The 19,977-nt window shown below is 38.6% G+C and overlaps 1 protein-coding gene across 2 annotated transcripts in view; it reads left to right on the top strand.

Moving 5' to 3' along the window:
• LOC149279427 (breast cancer anti-estrogen resistance protein 3 homolog) overlaps positions 1-19,714 on the top strand; it is a 40,254-nt gene extending 20,540 nt beyond the window's left edge. The window contains exons 3-7 of one of the 2 annotated variants that reach the window (XM_089501179.1): positions 13,176-13,307; positions 15,881-16,323; positions 16,479-16,579; positions 17,245-17,873; positions 19,595-19,714. In XM_089501179.1, coding sequence (XP_089357305.1) covers positions 13,176-13,307; positions 15,881-16,323; positions 16,479-16,579; positions 17,245-17,873; positions 19,595-19,714 — 1,425 coding nt within the window. The remainder of the gene's footprint in view (positions 1-13,175; positions 13,308-15,880; positions 16,324-16,478; positions 16,580-17,244; positions 17,874-19,594) is intronic. The other variant, XM_089501180.1, reaches the window with a different exon arrangement.
• The last annotated feature ends 263 nt before the right edge of the window (positions 19,715-19,977 follow it).

Raw genomic sequence — 19,977 nt, forward strand, 5'->3', positions numbered from 1 at the left:
TTTGCATTTACAATATAATAAATCAATTAGTGTTTTTATTATTAGGAATGTAATGTGATTATGTTATCATATAATTGTAATGTTCGTCATATTATCGTTTTAATGATTCAAATTTAATAAATGCATGAAACATTTTTGGCAGTGAGGAAGTACATAGCCCTAGGCCTAGTTTAACAGGGCCTGGGGAGGGGGCCAAGTTCCGAAGCCCCTCTGCTGTTGCCCTAGTGTAGCACCCAACTATATCAGATGTGATCATGGACTAAATAATCAGAAACATTGTTCCAACAATCCCATGTTCTCATCGTATCTGTTCTTAGGTCTTTTAGTGAGATTTGTATATTTTAGAACATTATTTAATAATAATAATAGCGGTACCAAGTATTTGACATAACCGCATAATAATACACCCAAAAGTATTGTTTATATGATATTGGATGGTAAAATGCTAGTATCAGGAGATTTTCCAGTGTAAAATGAGGACACTACCTATGGCATACTTAACATAAACATTTACAGAACATTTGCAACTTTATTTAAAAAAAAAAAAACAAGCTTAATTTGAGGAAACATTCCGTCCTCTAGCAGTGTATATGCATGAATAATGTAAATTATCTGTAATGTACGCTTGTTTGGCAAGCTGTATACATCAGTATTGTAAGGGCATTGATCGTGGTTCATTCTACATGTGTTTATGATTGTTTCCAAGCTGTTCGCATGGAATTCCTCTGGATGGAACCATTTTCCATGTATCATTTTGGCAGCTAGTAGCTTGTTCAAGTACTGTTGTTCAACATTTCCCAGGCTAATGATGTCCTTACAAATGACATTCATGAAAACAAAATCCCATGACACTTTATTTTCAACCCCATAAATCCAGTCAGTCGTGATGATTATAGCTTTCCTCCATTTTAATGAGTAAACATTCCCTCAAAATAATGCCTCAGGCCACAAGAGAGACAAGTCAACGAGTGAGAAACCTATTGGAGTGAATGTTACTCTCCAGATAAATGACACAATTTAAAAAATCGATGGAATTAAACTATTTGTTCCCTTTCCATGTTCTACAAGCTTTCTTTTGCAATTGTTTGTATGTAACAAACAATACATAGGTGTTACCATTATGACATAACTACACCGGGTTAAACAATCAGAGACGTGATCTTTAGTAGGCACTTATAGAAGGCACTGCTGGAGCCCGGCCGTGCAAGGTACATGGGACTAGAATGGTGAAAGTGATGGGAGATCGGAAACAGATACGCTGCACTAAATAAACAATTCGTGAAAATATTTGTATATATAAGTTAGAACACATTTCCACCAAACAAATTCTATTCGGTTAATGTGATTGAATTGATTGGCAGGTCAAAAGGGTGAAACACACAGTTCTTCATTATCCAAATAAGAAAACATTGCTGTTTATTATTATTTATTGATTTATATAACGCCATCATATTCTGTAGTGCTGTACAATGCATAGTAGTGCATAACCATTTAAGGTCAGGAGCTCCCTGCTCAAATGAGCTTACAATCTAGAGGTTTAGGGTTCTTTACCAATTGACACCTGTACCTTTGTGTCTGGGATCCAGAGCCCTCCATCTAATGGCAGTCAGATCTCTGACACACTATAGAGAGGGTAAGGCTTGGGTAAGAGTCACACACAATAGGCTGATGGGATGGGACGTTGATGGGAAATAACCAGATCTGATCATGGAGTAGGTTAATTGCAGAGCCCTTAGCAAATATTGTCTTGCAGAATTCATTTTCACGTTGTTGCCAAAGCTGTCACCTAAATGGAACAAGATGCTTGTGACCCTGTTTTCACACCATGCTAAATTCTAATGGAAATTGGGCACCTCCAATGCAGTGCAAGCAACATGATAATATATGTGCATATTTTATGTACAGTTGAGGCCGTTTGATCGAATAAATCCCATCAGCTTATCCCCTAGGGGCCTGTTGCTGTGTTGTAACAATATTGTGCAGAATTCAATGTGTTATTTTTTGTTTCTTTGGATCTGTTTCACTAAATTGAATACAGTTTCAGTTTCAAAGCCTAGACAGCAGTGTTAGTGGTGGTAGCCAAATAAAGGTTTAATTAGCTTAGAGAAAAGTAACTATGGTTTGTCACTAATTATTGTATGAAATTCTACATACATACATTGAACACACAATAGTGTTAAAATTTAATATATGAAAATACAATATAACATAACAATACAGTAAGAAAATCCTCATTATTTCTGGATCAAGCAGCAGGAATATTTATATTGGTATATGTTGTGATTGCTCTAGATTTTGCACTTTGGGACAGAATGCATCCAGTTTTCTCCTTTTGTACAGATGGTTCTCTGTATCATGTAATCACAGAAGTCATTAAATGATTTATAGATATTTTTCTACTTAAACAAATGACTTATCCCCAGAATCATTGATTTCTGATCCCATTCCCTGTTGCATTTGTCTGTGAATATAGAAGGCTGCTAACAACCATCAAATACAGCTACCACATTCTTGAGACCTCCGGTCGTTGTTTGTGAATTTGTCTCCTAGTTAAACAAAGCAGATTGGAACTAACTTTACATGCTATTACAAGTCAGTATTTAACACTTTCATATACGCTGCACTTTCTTGAGTCCCTGTGACCTTCTAGCAGAAGCTTTCAAATTAAAAACAAACAAAGCAGGACATCCCTACATTACAGATGAGATGATGTCTTATCTGTGTCATCACAGGTGGTTAGCATTTTCTTTACTCGTCTCTTTACGTTTGTCGAATTGGCTACCGGAGGTCAGAGTTTACAGTGGGTCGATTGAACCCTTCCACCTACAATTGGTTTCCTGTCTCTAGGATCTGCTACTGACGATGACTGTGATGTGATCTGAGCATGGTTCTTAAGGTATGAAAGCAAGGAGCGAGGGAATGCAAATGGTTTGTATACCGAAAGGAAAACCTTAGGGAGCTCAGCTGGTGAGGGCTATTCAGATGGTTAGAATTTCATTGGTGAGTAAGAGGAATCACATGAGAATTCTGCACTCTATACATGGCAGGCGGTGCAGATGCCTGCCAGACTTCACCGAGTTCATAGTCACAGCTCCATCTGAGCAAATAAGCCAAGACAAATGTCAGGGTGGAAGACAGAATGTAGGATCCCACGAGAAGCTGGAGCTTTGCACTGACAGTATAAAATTAAGGGACGAAACAATATTGCTGTCATACTGTGATCACCTTCAGTTCTTAATAACCTTCAGACCAAGGATTTGAAAATGTCCAAGGATTGCTTTTGCAATGTTTTTGGGAATCTCGCAGCAGTGTTGTGCTGCTTCTATCAACGAAAAGCTGTTATCGGGGTTAAGGTAGGTCTTACGCTGGGGTATACATTGAGAAGGGTAGATCTTGTACAACATAAATTATATTTTGGAATATTTTTGTGCAGATCTTGTGTTTAACCCATTGAGTTCCCGTTTATGGGAAGGCAACAATTTGGTTAGGGTTCAGTCAGTGCTTAATTAACTCGTATTCCAAGAACAAAAAGGTATAGCCATGGTGGTTGATGGACCTGTACAAATACCAGCTCATTAATAGACTTAGAAATGCATTATCTTTTAGAATACTAATAATGTGTAATTATCAAAATAATCATAACTTCATTGTGTAATAGTGTGGTTTGGTGCCATATATCCTTCCTCATAGAAATCACTTTTGTGGAGAGGGGGGTATTTCCACACTGTGTAGAGCTTTCATTGACAATCATATCATAAGTTCAAGATTTTTAATTATGATGTATATATAGAATGTAACGTATGTACTTATCTCTTCATACAAATCTTACATGTATGGATACACGTTGAATGGTATATGTTTGCTAAAGATCAAGGTGAGAAGTATGGAAAATAAATTCAAATTATTATTCATTATTTGTAGATATTCCAAGTAACTGGCATACCGGTTCACAAAAATTCACAATAATGGTACTACTTTTGTGTTCTGTCCTTTCCCAATGTTGTAATTATCCTCAAACAGTGACATATAAATTGGAGTTGTATTCCAGCGATAACCAGATGCACAGAATGCTGAATAATCCTTCCTTAGTTTAAAATCCCAATGATTTTAAGATAAGTAAGGATTATTCAGATGCGTCAGGGAAAAGAATATAAATGTCTTGAGAAAGCTGCTTCATTATGTTTTGTTATCTGGCAACATGGACTAAAACAATCCCAAGATGTGTGCACAATACCTGGCTGTTTCAGGCAAAGTATAAAATCTGAACATTATATCAAAGTGTGAATAGCATGTCTAAACGGGGCTAGGTAAGGTATGAGAATAAAGGGAAACAAATAGTATTCCAACACAAAATGTAGTGTTGGAACAACCACAGAAAAAAAACATTTTTAGCTATTGCATTCTAGGTGTCTTAATATTTGTGTATAAACAAAATTTTTGGGAAAATAATTTGTATTATTACATTTACCTGGGCAGCGTCAGGTTTTACATACAATACCTGGTATGGTAGCTATTTACAGGCACTATACTTTTTGTATGTATATCTATCTATCTATCTATCTATATATATTGAGCACGCCAAAAATTCTATAGTATGTAAGTATAAAAAGTTTTTATGCTGATTTTTGTTTTTTTCCTTTCTAATGCCTCAGATAGCTCTGAGATTCCCATGGCAACTTTCCATTTGACCTAATCCATCTCCTCTCTAGAGAAAGTGACACAGTATTTATGTATGCCTGGGAAGAAAATCCAAAACGTGTTTCTGGCCAACAAAGCTGGAGACTTGCTTTTTTATGTGTGTAAATATATCCGTGGGTCTATTTAAAGATTGTTCTATGTGAAGTAGGTGCACTTGTCATTTATCTTAGTTACAGTAAAACTGCAGCGCCGCTGGTTTCGAAAGCCTTTGTAAAGGTGGGGAGAGAAGAAGGGAGATACATTCAGGACGGCAAAGTGATCGGGTCTGCCATATTTTGCCATAGATTCCGATGTCCATTAACTAAAAACTGCTACTTGGGGTTATATATAAATAAATTACTGTGTTCTGCACTCCTGGGACAAATATGTTTCCTGCGTGAGACTCATGTATCAACGTTTAACTATTTGACAGATATTGGGCTATTTTTAAAATAACTTGAGAGGTCTCACCAATATAGTTACATGTTCTGCCCAAGTCCTGGTAACTAACTAATATTATCATCTGTGATACGGACTATAAATACACTACCGCATTCCAAGATAAAATATCCACATTTCCTGATTTGTAATAATAGCATATGATTGATCACCGTCCACAGCTATATGTAATAGCATGTAATTGATTGGCAGCCACATATGTATTTATATTATATATGACTAATCCCTGTCTGCTGTTATATATTTGGATGTATGCATGTAAAAGGAATATTAGCCCCAGTGTGACACCTGGAACATGGTTTTGGAAACTTAAATTTTTCATAAGGTTGGTAAATGGCAGTGTACAACAAAAGATTCTCATCAGGTCGTAAGAACAGCTGCCCAAGTGATGTTCATGTCCTCCTTCGGTCTCTTAAGTATGTCAAATTGGCTAAATTCAGCAGAGATCACATGGCAACTTCACCCTTTGTGCTGTTGCTTAAACCATGGATGAGTTCAGCCAAGGTGAGTTTCAGATGATGTCATTGTGAGTGTGGGATTTTGTCTTGAAGGACACATGGAGTGCTTGGTCCTCCTCCTGGTAGATTATAATGCTTTGCTTTCACGCCTACTCTCAGGATATGTGGGACCCAGGGCAAGAAGAATTTTCAAAGTCCCCTTGGCCTTAAGAAAGGGCAAGCGCGGCTTCCGTTCTCCTTCACACTCATGATGCTGGTCTAAGAAGCGGAGAGCTGGGATGTGACATCATATCTCAGCACTCGTATTTACTGGAGTAACACCGAGTTTGTGTGCAGTAAGCAGCAGCACCGTGAGGTTCTCCTAAGGTTCCTGGGGTGGAAGCCTGACTTTTCCCTGCCTAAGGGTGGTCCTGAGTGATTTTGAGCTCCAGGCTTTGATTGGTATTAGCTTTGGCCCAGGCATCTTAATAAGGGGGTTGACATTCATTAAGTTACCTGTTTTGGGCCTTGAATCAGGGTTTTCAGTGCCAAGGGACATCTCATAATTTATGTGTCTAATAGGGCCAGGCTGACTTTATGAAGAAACACAGAGCTTGAGGCAGCCCAATCACTCACTTGTTTTTAACTCACTTATTTTCGGTCACACACTCATTGTAAATAAAACAGTGCCCTTCGACGTTGATAAATTGATGTTTTCGTGGCACATCTAGAGTGGACATTTACCGGAGGGTTTCATTAGAGTGTTTGTATGTGTTCTTGCTGTGCTTGTATGAGCAAAGATGCATGCCCATTGACTTGGTTCTCCTGACAAGGGACATTTTTTAAGATTTCCTGTCCATAGGGGGCCACTGGGAAGGTACTACGTTTATCTTGCACGCAATGAATGCATTGCTTAGCGTTCCCATGGAAAATTGAGTAGATTGTTCTTTAAAGTTTGCTTTACATATTGTCTGTGGCTTTCAACTATCCCCTCCTCATTTCACAAACCACAATAATTTAACAGTAGTTTTAGAGAATTCTTTCATATGAATCCAACAGGATTTAATTTGTTCTCTTTATCTGTCTGTATTTTGCATTGATGTAGTTTCCCATGTCATTTGCTCCTAAACTCTGGAGGTCAATGTCTGAAAAAAATGAAGATTAAAAGCCACCCAGTATTGTTGGCCTTAGAAAGAATGCACTGTTGGATTGAGGCCATAATACTTAAATTTATCATGTCTTTAACACTATGAGATCTGTTTGAGTTAAAGATGTTGAGCCCCAACAGGGTTAAAATTCCAAACGGTTTGAGACAGTTAACCCCAAATAAGCATTTCTTGTTTGGTTATAGATACTTAACCCTTTCAGGCAAATAAACCTTTTGCTTACTGCAACATGGGTAAGCAGAAAGTTACATTCTTTAATTAAATGTACAGTGTGAAGGCATATTTACCGACAATAATTCCAGCAATAACAGAAGCATTTGTCATGCATTACCAACGTCTCCGATGATTATAAAAATAACATGGAAAAAGTAAGAGAACTTACAATGTTGTGTATTATAATTTTGCAAAATACACAATCATAGTTTTTCTAAGAATAGACGTCTCACAGTAGCTACTGTATAAATGTTCATGATATGCAACGTGGTGGTTGATGTGTGTGTTGATCAGACATTATGTTGTTTTAGTTGGAGAGACACAGCTGAGATTCCTTGACCTTCCAGACTAGTCTTAACATTCCGACAACTTTCTCAGCATCCGATTTCCCATCGGTAATGGGAAAGTTTCCCTTTCCACGTGCTTACTGGCTGCTCAGGTGATGGCTGATCCTGATTCATGTGATGCAGGTTTGCATTGAGTTTTTTAGTGTAGCCCATTGTGTAGTCAGTTGCCATGCCTAACTTCTCAAAGGTCAGTGGCATACACAATATGTTACAGTGAATGCAGATCATAAATAGTTATCTACACATTATTGTAGCCTGATTACCAGCATATGATTACATCAACAAAGTAAAGAGCTTGGAATTTGTTGGCCGTACTCAACCTGTCACATCACCATATCTGAACATCTCAGATGTTTGTATGCCTTAAGAGAAGCCTGTATCTAAATCACAAGACTAATGCCATCTGCTATGTTTTGGCCTCTTCTTAGCTTCATAGTTGAAGGTGATATTTTTCTTGATGATTAAGGGTGCCTGTCTGGACTACTCTTTAACACTAGGGAGAAGTCACTGAGACTTATGCCAGAGATCTGATGCAGGAGAAAACACGCACATGGCCCTTACAGTGAGCTCTAGGACTTAATATACATCTACTTATATATAAGGGAGGAATAAGTTAACATATACAGATAGTTAAGTGATTATCATGGAGACACATACAAGTTACTTTTTCATACATCTGAGTTAAGGAAATTAATAAAATTGATACATGAACAGTAGGTATGGAAAATGGTAAGTGTTTAAAATGTCTTTTAAACTGGAAACAGTAGGAAAGCTGGATATGATCCATGTGGAAATATACAGAAAGCGTAGAGGAGAATGGTATGTATGAAGTGTGTTGGCTAAATCCCTCCAAATAATAATAAATGTCTTATAACTTTTGGCGTGTTGATTCCATGTGCCGAGGATTTTTTTTTTTGCTTATTAAGTAACAGTGTATGTAATGATACCCTGATAAATGACAATGGTTTTATGTGGTTTTTTTAAACACATCCCATGGGTCCTTCCATTATTCGTGAGGCAGTTCCACTTAAAGAAGTGTCATCGATTCGTATTGAGATTAATTGGATCTGTAATGTCTCTTGTTTCCTGTCTATTACAAACTACAGTGTAGCATGTATTCAGTCTCTGTACAACTAGAAGGTTTTGTGCGCATTATCTTAGATACATTAAAAATATTCACTAATAAACAATATATAAAGTTGTATCATTCTGGTGCTACAGAAGCTACATAATATGGGTACTTTGCAGGGGATTACCTTGTTATTTGGGGATAGATCTTTAAACATGTCATGGCACAAAAAAAACCCCAAAAAACAAATTGCACATTCCTGGTAGAAAACAATATATTCATTAGTCTGTTGAAGCAGATATCGGGCACTGAGAAGCGTTGGGAGCACTCAGTACTGCGGTGACTGTTGGGGTCCTGGTAACGTAGGCTTATAAGTAAGGGCTTTGTGGTGGCACAAAAGGGTTCATTACATGAGAATCCCTCTCTCTTCTTGCATCACGGCCCTGGAATTGATATGATGTCATATCCAGCTCCTTGTTACCTAGACTGGATAACCAGGATTAAAAACAAATTACAAAAGGGTCTATTCCGGCTTTTGAAGGACACTCTTCCAAACCTTTTACTGCAGGGAGATTAAATCTGTGTGTGAGTGTAAAATAACATTAAACGGATATTCATTAATGACGTTTTGAGACAGTAATATTTTGGTAACTTTGCAAAGAAATAATGGCGTTAGCTTTGGTTACCAAATCCAAAAGATAAGCCTCTTGTTATGGGATTAAGAAGATATCCAATTTTCTTTCTTATGGGATTTAGAGTGATAGCAATATTATCTCCTGGTGACGAGCGCCCGGTGACTCAACCTATATTATAGAAAGAATCTTAGTAATGACATTATATGCTGCTTGATGCAATCCATCCATGTTCTGGTAATGACATGTGGCCTCAAGGGATGGCTGCTGTAGACTAATGTGTAGTCCCGCTATAGTCTCCGCAGGGCATCGGTTTACATTCCGACAGGAAGCATGAGACCTCTCGAAGGCAAAACAGTGATCAGATGAGCTTTGGGGAGAAAGAGATTACATTAGGGATGGCACACGTTTTCTGAGAGCATCTGATCCCTTTTTAGTGCAAACGGTAGGAGAACCAAAATCTCATTTTCTATTGCAGCAGTAGCGGCTGGGTATGTCTGGGAATTCTTTTAGATAACAAACGTATTCCATACCCTTAATACACTCATTGAATATTTAAGTACCCCTGCTTGGGTGTAAATATATATCAATGAATCAATAGGTAACCTGCATCTTAAATTGACTTTCAAAGCTCACATAACAATTACCTGTCTTAATTAGTAACATATATAACTCATTATATCATCCTACGGTCGATAATGTTACTCTTTTTTTCCCTAACCCAACCAATTGAAGTTGATATCCTAGTCTATAACACACCTTGCCTCCCAGTCCTGACATACAATGAATGCTGAGCCATAGTTAAATCTTTAGATTCTATAAGTGCAATAGATTAAAGCTTCCATTTTGTCGCGGTGTAACATACAGGTTCGAGTGACAAAGGATGTTACTGTCTATTTGTTGTCATTTTTCAGATAATGCAGCTTCAATATAGTTGAAACATAAAAAGTAAGTATTTCGAGGAAATGTAAAGTTGCAATAAATCACTCGGTAGGATTTAGCACTATTGATCTTGGATAAACCTCAGGATTTTGTAGGCTTTTCCAACTGTGCAAACTATAAAAGACATTCCCATTTACTTACTGTTTTTATTGCTCTGCCAAACATGAAATTCTTTATTTCAGTTGCATGTCTTTTAAAGTTCTTGGCAAGTTAATCTGAATTCGATAAAATATAGCAGCCTTCAAAGTAAAATATTAAAGGGCAATATGAAATTGTAAAGCTTGCTAAAATACTCCAGCAGAACGATGGCCAAGAGTGTATCTGAAGCTTTGGTAACATGATACAAGGTAATTCTACAGAACAATGATCAGGATCTTCCAAATCCATGCAGTATTGCATCAGTTGATATATAATACCAAGAAGGGAGTTGTACCAGTATGCAATAAATATTCTATGGCACCCATATCCTCAAGAATGTAAAGTTTCTTAGTCTTTTAGTGCACAGGTGGCTTCTCATGCATTAATTCTACCCCTCATCCCACACATAGCACGTTCTAGAATATGATCCCCATATACAAATATGTTTCTTTTATTCAATGACATATTTCAAACATCATCTCCATAGTACAGTAACTGTTTTGGTTGGGTGTGGGAACCAGTTTAGACCTTAGGAACATCTTGGTTGCCTTGCCTCTTGTCAAAAATAAACAGAAATAAATAAAAACTTAGAAAACGCTTTGCTTTAGATGGAAAAATATGTTGGAAAAAAAAATAGGCATTTGAATCCGTTTTTCAATTCCCTCCTCACCTTTTGTTTGTGTTAAGTCCAAGTCCTTTGATGCACTATGATGGTGCTCTATAAATTAATGAACAATAATTATCGGTTTTTATTGATGTTAATCACTGCGTGGTGTTTTATTTAAATAAGTATGAATGTCTCAAGGAGGTAATGTGGCCTACCCTAAGACTCCGTCTAAATGTTTACTCCTTTGGCCCCTAAAAGGCTAACTACTGTTAAGAAGTAAATATCTTTTTTTGTTTGAACTGCTATACATGTCAACGATAATGTTCCAAAATAGTGTTTTAACACAATACTGCTTAATTGGATGATAAACCTTAATAATTGGATTTTAAAGAAACCCCTATATTGCCTGCAGATAAAATGCTCCAGTTGTGGGTCTCAGGTAAATAATGAATGATGTTGTCAGCCTCCAGGCAGTCACGTCTTGCTATGTGTGTCGTATCCATAGTATTTTATGAGAATGCAAGAATTTTGGATTCCAACTCTCTAAAGGAGAACACTGGGTAGCCGATGGGGCAGATTTATTAGGCAGCTGGTATGGGGGCCTCGTGGACACACAACCTCATGGCAATGGGAACAATAAAATCACAATGGATGCCTTCTACGTGTAAATATTATATCAGCATAAATAGGATTTGTTTCTTAGACACTAAAACAACCCTAAAACATATTACTGGTATATGTAAACCACTATTAGTCTTGCCTTGTCCTCCTTTTGGCACCTCTTTGTTTTTGATGTATAGGTGATGATGATAAATCTAAACGAGCAAAAGGAGAAAAATTCAAATAGCTAATTTACAGAATGAAATTTTAATAAAGAATCCTCTTTTGACTTTCTGGTAGTCACAGAACTGTGGGTCAGTGTGTAAAAGTGAAGCAATATGTATAATTAACCTGCATCTATCTTGAAGGCTTAATTGGTATTTTGTTTTAAAATATATGATTGAGCATAACAAACCTTAGAGAGCGTTTCCAATTATTTGTGTAAGTGGCCAGCACATATTTCTTTTATGGGCCCACCCAGCTAGTCATTCTTTGGCCCGCATGTCAGTGGCAGCTGAGCTCACAGTTTGCCACTTTGTGCGTGGTTTGACAAAAGGCCGGCGTGGAATGCTCTCACATCTGTATAGCGTACTCAGCATTTTGGGAAGCCTATAGGCTCCAGCTGTCCAATAAGCCTGCTGAGAGAACATGACCGAGTGCTTTACCGAGCTGAAATAACGTCTTTATTAAAGGGAACATAGACTTTAATAAGGAACAATCAGAGATATTGTGTATATTAACAATTTACGAGATATTTGATGTGCTTGGTGCTTTATTTGAGGCAGTATAATAGTTACTGAAATGTATTAGTTTGCTTTGGCACCGTTTTATAACCGCATACTAGCTATTAATCCACCTGTTTTGAGATAAGCACCTTTCTTCTAAAGAAGTCAAGACCAATACCTTTTATCATTGAGTAAAAGGCCTCCTCCAGAAGGTCCGCTCACCCACAGACACACTTATTTCTTATCACTGTGCACCCCCTGGCCCAAGCAAAGTGGCCCCAAAAACCCCGCAACAAATACTAACTCATACACATATGCTAACACCATACCTCCCAACACTCCCGGTTTCTTGCTCACCATGCACGGATGCCTGTATTCAGTGCACAGTGCCGGCTGCTACATTACTACTGTGGGGGCTACATAATCCAACTAAGCCCCCGTCTGGACCCCTCTTATATACAAGGCATATTCAGAAGAATATGTCCCACTGCCAGGGTCCCGCTAGCAGAGAAGCTGCCTTATTCAGGTCATATCAAACATTAATAGGGGTTTCCACAGCTTGTCCAGATGCGGCCAAGACGTTGAGTATGATTTATCTGATGAAAACTACTTATTTCATTAAAAGTCACCCAGCCGTTGACACACCTATACACAGTATGGTAATAAAAACCTTTGTAAAGATTATATGTTCACACTCCCTTCCTCCTGTGGAACACATTGTAAACAGGTTTAATGGGGAAGAAGGTCTAATTATTTATTCTTACAAACCATATCTGCTTGGAAATCAATAAAAATGGTTATCAGTAAGAGCGCGTGATTATAGTTATTATGTGGGCACTGGTTATGTGCCTGGATCGTGGCTCCGCAGTAAGGAAACTGTTAACCTCGGGCTGAAGGTATTGACTCATAAACTCAGTACAAAGGGCAGTTGGGTGATTGTAGAGCTGCGTGTGACTCCAGGTGCTGCATTCGATTCTGCATGTCGGCTTTTGATCAAAGAGGCAGGCGGGATTATGGAAGGCAACTCCCATAGCAGAGTTACCGGTGACAAAGGACAAAATGAAAGTTCCTGTTAGCAGGTTACCTACTGCGGAGGGCGACAGGTGTTATCCCAGCAGTCACCGTCTCACCGAGCGCTCTCGCTCTCTCTCTTAATCCCGCAGTTCTCCAAAGATCGTTATATTATGGATGGAGGAACGCCGGACAAACTTAAGAAAGAGTTAGAAGAAGAGCTAAAGTTGAGCAGCGATGACCTACGCAGCCATGCTTGGTACCACGGCCGGATTCCACGCCAGGTATGACTCTTTATATCGTATGAGCCTACAGAGAAAAATCTGGCTGTGATGAGAGGCAGACACTGGGTTAATATGCTAATCACATGTAATGGGCAAAAGGTTAATAATTCCCTTAATTAGCGGCCAGTGAAATATTATGTTGACACAGAGTGTACACAACCGTATAGTTTGACCTCTAGACCATGTTAAGGGTTATATTTTTAGAATGGGTTGGCAAACTGCAATTCTCATGATCCCCTGCTAGGAGTGATGGGACTGATAGTGAATAGCTACAGAAGGGAGTTTCACTTCCTAAAATGTCACTCAGTGCTCTGCACATTGTGGAGCAGGTCGTGGGAAGCAGGTGTATTAGGTTACTCGTCAGTGAAGTCACCTGGCTTATACAATGTTTGCCCAACACACCTTTACCAACGAGAACGCAATAAGAAGCTGGAAAAAGTGAATGGAGCACAGAGAGCAGAATACCAGGGGGTGCGTAAGAAAGGGCTTTATGGCTCGGAACCGCATTTATTTGTCTGTTTACCAAATGGGATAAGTGCTCTGTCGCCGACAGGTGGAAATACAATTAACATGCCTTTACTACTTGGTTTATGTGATAACCCATACATCAAACCCACTGTGCTGGTATCAAACTCCGCTGGGAATTAAAGGGACCATCAAGTTTCTTTTTGTGGATCAGCACACAACAAGTTAACAGACAGGGCCGTTTCAATTCTTTTCAGGAACTCTCTCTCACTTCTGTGTAATTCAATATGGCTGAGGTTTCTAGGAGTGGATATATTTAGCCACAGTGAAAGCAACACCCTTTAAGATAATAGAAGACAGAGTGTTCTCACATGAGATAATACGTACATATATCAAATGAGATATGATTACACTCTGTAGTGTAAACCGCCTTTCACTAATCCTTCGAGTACCCGGGGGTTTTGGATTATTATATGCATGTAGCTCATACCTAAATGTTATCATCAGACCAGCTCATGTCCCTTTAAGTTCTATTACACCCATTTCTACATCAGTTCACACAGCCAGCGCGCCACGGGTACTAAAAATCTTCAGCTGGCAACTTTCACTTTAATGAGAAGGTTGTAGATAAGTGGAACATTCTCCCAGCAGATGTGGTAGAGGTTAACACATTAGGGTAATTAAAACCTGCATGGGATAGGCATAAAGCTATCCTGAGACGAGACCAAGGACTGATTAAGGTCTTTACATCAGGGAAAACACACAGACTAGATGGGCCAATTGGTTCTCTCATGTTTCAGTTTTAGGTATCCTTGCACAGGTTAATGAAATATCACACGTGCTTTAATGTTTCATTTACATGTTGTGTTTGAGTTCAGTTTTATCGCTTTTATAATAAACATCAATGAGCCTCAAGAGCAATCCTTTCAAAGAATTGACATTTACATAAATAAAAGAGCAGTTTAGGCATTCTGAAGGACAAAAAAGAAAGTCACACACACTCACTCACTCACTCACTCACTCTCTCTCTCTCTCTCTAAATGCAGTGCTGTCTTATATTTTACCTAAAGTCACAGGTTACTGTTTGTTGGAGGTTAAAGGAAAACAAAATCCTTAATTGCCCTTAAAATTTTGTATTTGGGGAGGAAAACACTGATCTGCCTTAAAAAAAATAAAGACTTTTATGTATTGGCGCAGTTGCCAAGGACCTTGCCTTGGAGAAAATATCGAGTGTCCGTTTACATGATTTAAATAGCCCTGACGTCATTTACTGTATTTATACTGAGAGCCTGCAAGTTCACGGCTCCAAACCCTCAGCTTGTATGATGAGGGCAGCTGCCTCCTTATTAATAAATCGCATTCACGCTGAAAATAAAACTTGGGGAATATTAAAAGATTGAAATGAATGTCGCAGTGAATGGATTGGATTGTTTGAGTGCCAGAGGGCTGTAATGTGCGATGACATGGAAGGAGAGGGTATTCGGATCCTCCTCTGTTCTTTTTTGGGTTACACTATATTTACAATCTGCTCAATCGATTTGATAATTATTGCTACCCTCGCAGCCTGTCACCCCCATCCCGCTGTGTTCGACGGGTCGCTTTAACGGGGAGAGGCTAAAGGGCGCAACAGCTCAGGTTACAGGTTATACAGTCCTCTGCCGTGCCCATTAACCTTTCGCTGGTGAGAAGTTAGTGATACAAGCGATATTGTAGTTTTATGTAGCGTGAAACTATGCAGGATGTTTCGGTGGTAAATATTGCCTGCAAAGTCACAATCCCCTATAATAATATACAACAGACCTTTCTCAGATAAGACATTCATGACAGTTCGTTTTAAGACAGGACTGTAAAGTTAATGAACATCGCAGAGTTCCGTGAAATCAAACATCTTTTACTTTTCCCCTCTATGGAAGAGAAGCTTACATGCTTTATAAACCTGGGTGAAAATATACACAAAGTGAAATCCCACTGATTGTACACAAAGTGAGGACGCGTCATCCAAGTGGCTTTCTGCAATAATCTTTATGAAATCAAGCTAAAAAATATATTTTGTAATATATATAATTATGATTACTGAAACTAAGAAATCCTTGTTTCCTCGTGTTCAGGTGTCGGAAAGCCTGGTGAAGAGAGATGGAGATTTCCTGATAAGGGATTCTTTGTCAAGTCCTGGAAATTTTGTGCTTACTTGTCAGTGGAAAAATCTCTCCCAGCATTTCAAAATAAATAAAGTAGTCATCAGACTCAACGAGGCTTACAGCCGGATTCAGTACCAGTTTGAACATGAAAGTTTTGACAACGTTCCTGCTTTGGTTAGATATTACGTGGGGAACCGCAAACCGGTGTCACAGCAAAGCGGAGCCATCATCTTTCAGCCAATTAACAGGACGGTTCCTCTGAGGTGCATAGAGGAGAAGTATGGGACCTCTCCCATCAGGCGGCTGGAAATGGGTGCTTTGGAAGGAAAGTCGGAAACCCCAAAAAGACTGAGTTTAAATATAGGACATGGACTATCACAAGAGCTCAACCCGGTCCGAGGAAATCTGCTCAGGTGCGTGAGAGCATTTTATACAGTAGTTTTCAAACCTCTATAATGTAAAATATTTTACTTTTTTATTTTGGAGTTTTGTCAGATTGTTCTGTTTCGGTCCACTTCAGTCCTGCAATATATAAACTACATAAAGTACATGTTTGTGTTCTCCACAGAAACAAAGAGAAAAGTGGCAGTCAACCAGCTTGTCTGGATGATATGCATGAGAAGAGGCGGCCGCTGAAGGCTCACCAGTCAGAGAGTTACCTCCCGATAGGTATGTTTCCAGGCTGGGGGGAACTGCTGTTACTCACTAGGTTTGTTGGATAAAAATATTTGCTTTAGAGAACGCAATGAGAGGACAAGCCAAAAGGTCAACGTTGGCCATCTATGGTCTTCAGGTAGAGTTTCTCAGCTCCAGTTTATGACTTGGTTACAATCAGCTGATGTACATGGTGTGATGGGTTTCTAACTGCCCTTCGAGGGAGGTTTGTTATAATGGAAGAACTACTGTATTAATAGCTAATTACCAGCTTCTGCTCTTGTTGCAAGATTTTTGCGGGGATCTCCTGGGTCAATTGAAATTTGTCCTAAGGTCTACAATCTGAGATGATGATGATGATGACTGTGATGAGCTGTGCAGTAGGTGTAGGTTGTGGTCAATGAGGCTACGATAGTTTTTCTTTGTCTTATATATCAGTTTATTCGGCTGTTTTTGAAGGGTATCTAAATGAATGCACTCTGGGATTTAATTGGTAAAGAAGAGTTTGTGAAAATCAAGGTTGGGAAAATCTCACCTAGCTCCTGGAATTTGGGGTAATTGATATATTGACCTGTTTTACATGCAATTTAAAATGAGTTTATTTGCCAGCATTTTTAATATCTCATCAACAACAGAAAACACGTCCATTATTATTCACTTCATAAGTATCATTTTTACAGGGACTCGGACTCACTACGTAACACCAGGAGTGGATGGAAGGTTATCTCCTAAGCCACACGTCTTTAGGACAGGGAGTGAACCTGCTTTAAGCCCAACAGAAGTCAGGAGATTTAGCAATGAAGCCCACTTGGCTGAAGCGTTACGAGGGTCAGATAGCCAACTGTGCCCAAGACCTCCTCCGAAACCCAGCAAGGCACCTTACATGAAGCATCCACAGTCTCCAACTGTATGGCAAAGCTCCGAAGCAAACTATTGTGAATTGCATCCTAACCCTATTGAGGATTGTGGGTGGGTAAATGTGTCCTCCTCAAGGAACAGTTTAGTTCAAGGTCAGAGAACAGATGAAGAAACATTGTCATTTAGTAACTCAGAGAACAGTTTCCCCATACTGGAGGACAGTATATCCCAATACTCCGCATCAGACCTCGGAGAGAAAATAGAGGAAGCGGAATTTGTTAGGCCAGCATACGAAACAACTTCATCATTTAACCCAGTTGACTTTGAATCGATTCTTCTTACTCCGGAGAATAAACCCCTTGAAACTGGCCTGCTGAGACGGGCTAAGGAACTCTTTACCAACAATGACCCACGGACTATTGCAAAGCATATCCTCAGAATGGACTGCAAGGTAACCTGCAGCATTTTTACATTATTTTCAATTGAAGCAAAAGAAATAAGATAAAGAAATTGTAATAAGTAGAAGTTATATTCAACTGGGTTTGCAAATGCTACATGCAGTAGTATGTTTATCAGTTCTCTTGGTTGAATTCGAGGTAAGATTTCATAACGGATCTTCACCAATAAGATTACAAGTCTGAACCCATTCCCTGCATACTCTCTATATATATGTCTTGTAACATGGATGTTAATTTCTTCCTTTGATTCTAACTTCTTCTAAATTGATGGTTGCTGGTGTCACCCTATTTTTAGTGTTATTGAAAATGCCTAGGAGTGATTTGTGAAGAAGATATTCGAGCAGTGTGTGGCTTTGTCTTTAGCAAGCATCTCAGTGACTTAATATATCAGTGTATATTCTGTTTTAAATAAATCACAAAACCAGAGACTGACTTGAGAGACAAGTTTGACCAGTGCAATATGTGACATCAATAATTATGTAGCCTACATGAGAACAGGGATTGATGATGTCATAATTGGACACAGTGCTTAAATAAAATAAATGGGTGGGATAGTATAAGGATAGAGTTAATTAGTTGAAGCAGCTTCCTAAAAGGTGAATTCACTGCGTGTAAGGATTGTGCCCTCTAGTGGCCACTCTGGGCAAGAGCACTAAAAACAAATGCATTTAATTTGACCAAAAGTTTAGCATTAATGGTTTTATCTTAACTGCCTATATGGACTTTCACCTGTTTGCAGACAGAAATATAGGTTTCTGATTTAAAAATATTAATGACTATTGTATTGGTCTTATTGACCTTTCAAAAAAAATAAATCACTACCTGTTGCGCTAACTTCCCCTCCTTTATGTGGCTGCGAGAACCAATGAGATTCCACCAAGGGGAGGAATAACCATGCATTATGCAATAAAATAACAGATTCCCATTGGATAGATTAAGGGAATCTCTAATGTTTGATAATCCCCCCAATGACTAAAACAGCCACCGGGACTTAGAATGTGCACCTGTGTCAGACCAGGTGGTGCTAAACATATGATGTCACTAGTAGTCATGACAGCAGATAAGTTGTGTGTATTAGTCTCAATGTGGCCTTGATTTGCATGTGGAGATAAATAAGATTGTTTTATCTTTTTAAATACCTTTGATGTTCAGGTAGTATATATATATATATAAATTACTGCACTTGTTGCAATTGTGGAATTCTTATCATGTTTGGTATAAATTGGGATATTTTCTGTGTAAAAGTCCTCAGTTCTTAATTTAGAGGAGTATTTTCACTTCAGTGAGTTCTAAGCCCCCCAACACATCGCCATAACAGAAATATCCCAATGTCCCGCAGTGTGTTCTTAAGCATATGTTAGCGCGTCTCACGGGTTTACCTTTTAACTTTATCAGATGAATGACATCACACCCCATTTAATTAGAATTGTAGAGCACTTGTCAGTATAGGTTGCGTGAAGCATTATAATGTTTCTTTAGGGTATAGCAGGAGCCAACCTAAAGCGAGGTAGGTTACATTGACATAGAAGTTGGTAGGTTTCATACCCTTTCCAAAAACAAAATTACAATATATTGTGTGAAATCACTCTCATTCTGTGATTTTTGATTATCATGTATTCTAAATTCAGTTGTATAGAATTGTAAAAAAAATATCCTATCATATGTCAGCAAAGCGCTTCCTGGACACATATGTATGAACGTGTGCTCCTTACAGGTTGCTAGGATACTGGACGTCACGCCAGAGATGAGGAGGATCATGGGAGTGAACTCAGGCCTGGAACTCATAACTCTGCCATATGGACATCAACTGCGCCTCGACTTAATTGAAAGGTAAACATCTATTCAATATGTAACGAGTTATTTTTCACGTCAGTCTCCGCAAAGATTAAGTAGCTTAGAAACGTAGATGAAAAACCATTTCATTCTGATAACACAACAGGTTTATACGACCTTTATCAGTTGTTTGGCTATATAGCGTCATGATTCATTGTCGTTAAAACAGGAACGGAATACATAGAGTCAAACAAAGTTCTAGGTAACATTAGACGGGGAAAAAAAAACCTCCCAAAAAAACGATGGACGATATCTGGCACATAC

This window comes from Sceloporus occidentalis, unplaced genomic scaffold, assembly GCF_023333645.1.
Source record: "Sceloporus occidentalis isolate IW3139 unplaced genomic scaffold, rSceOcc1.0.p SCAF_166, whole genome shotgun sequence".
Taxonomy (NCBI): domain Eukaryota; kingdom Metazoa; phylum Chordata; class Lepidosauria; order Squamata; family Phrynosomatidae; genus Sceloporus; species Sceloporus occidentalis.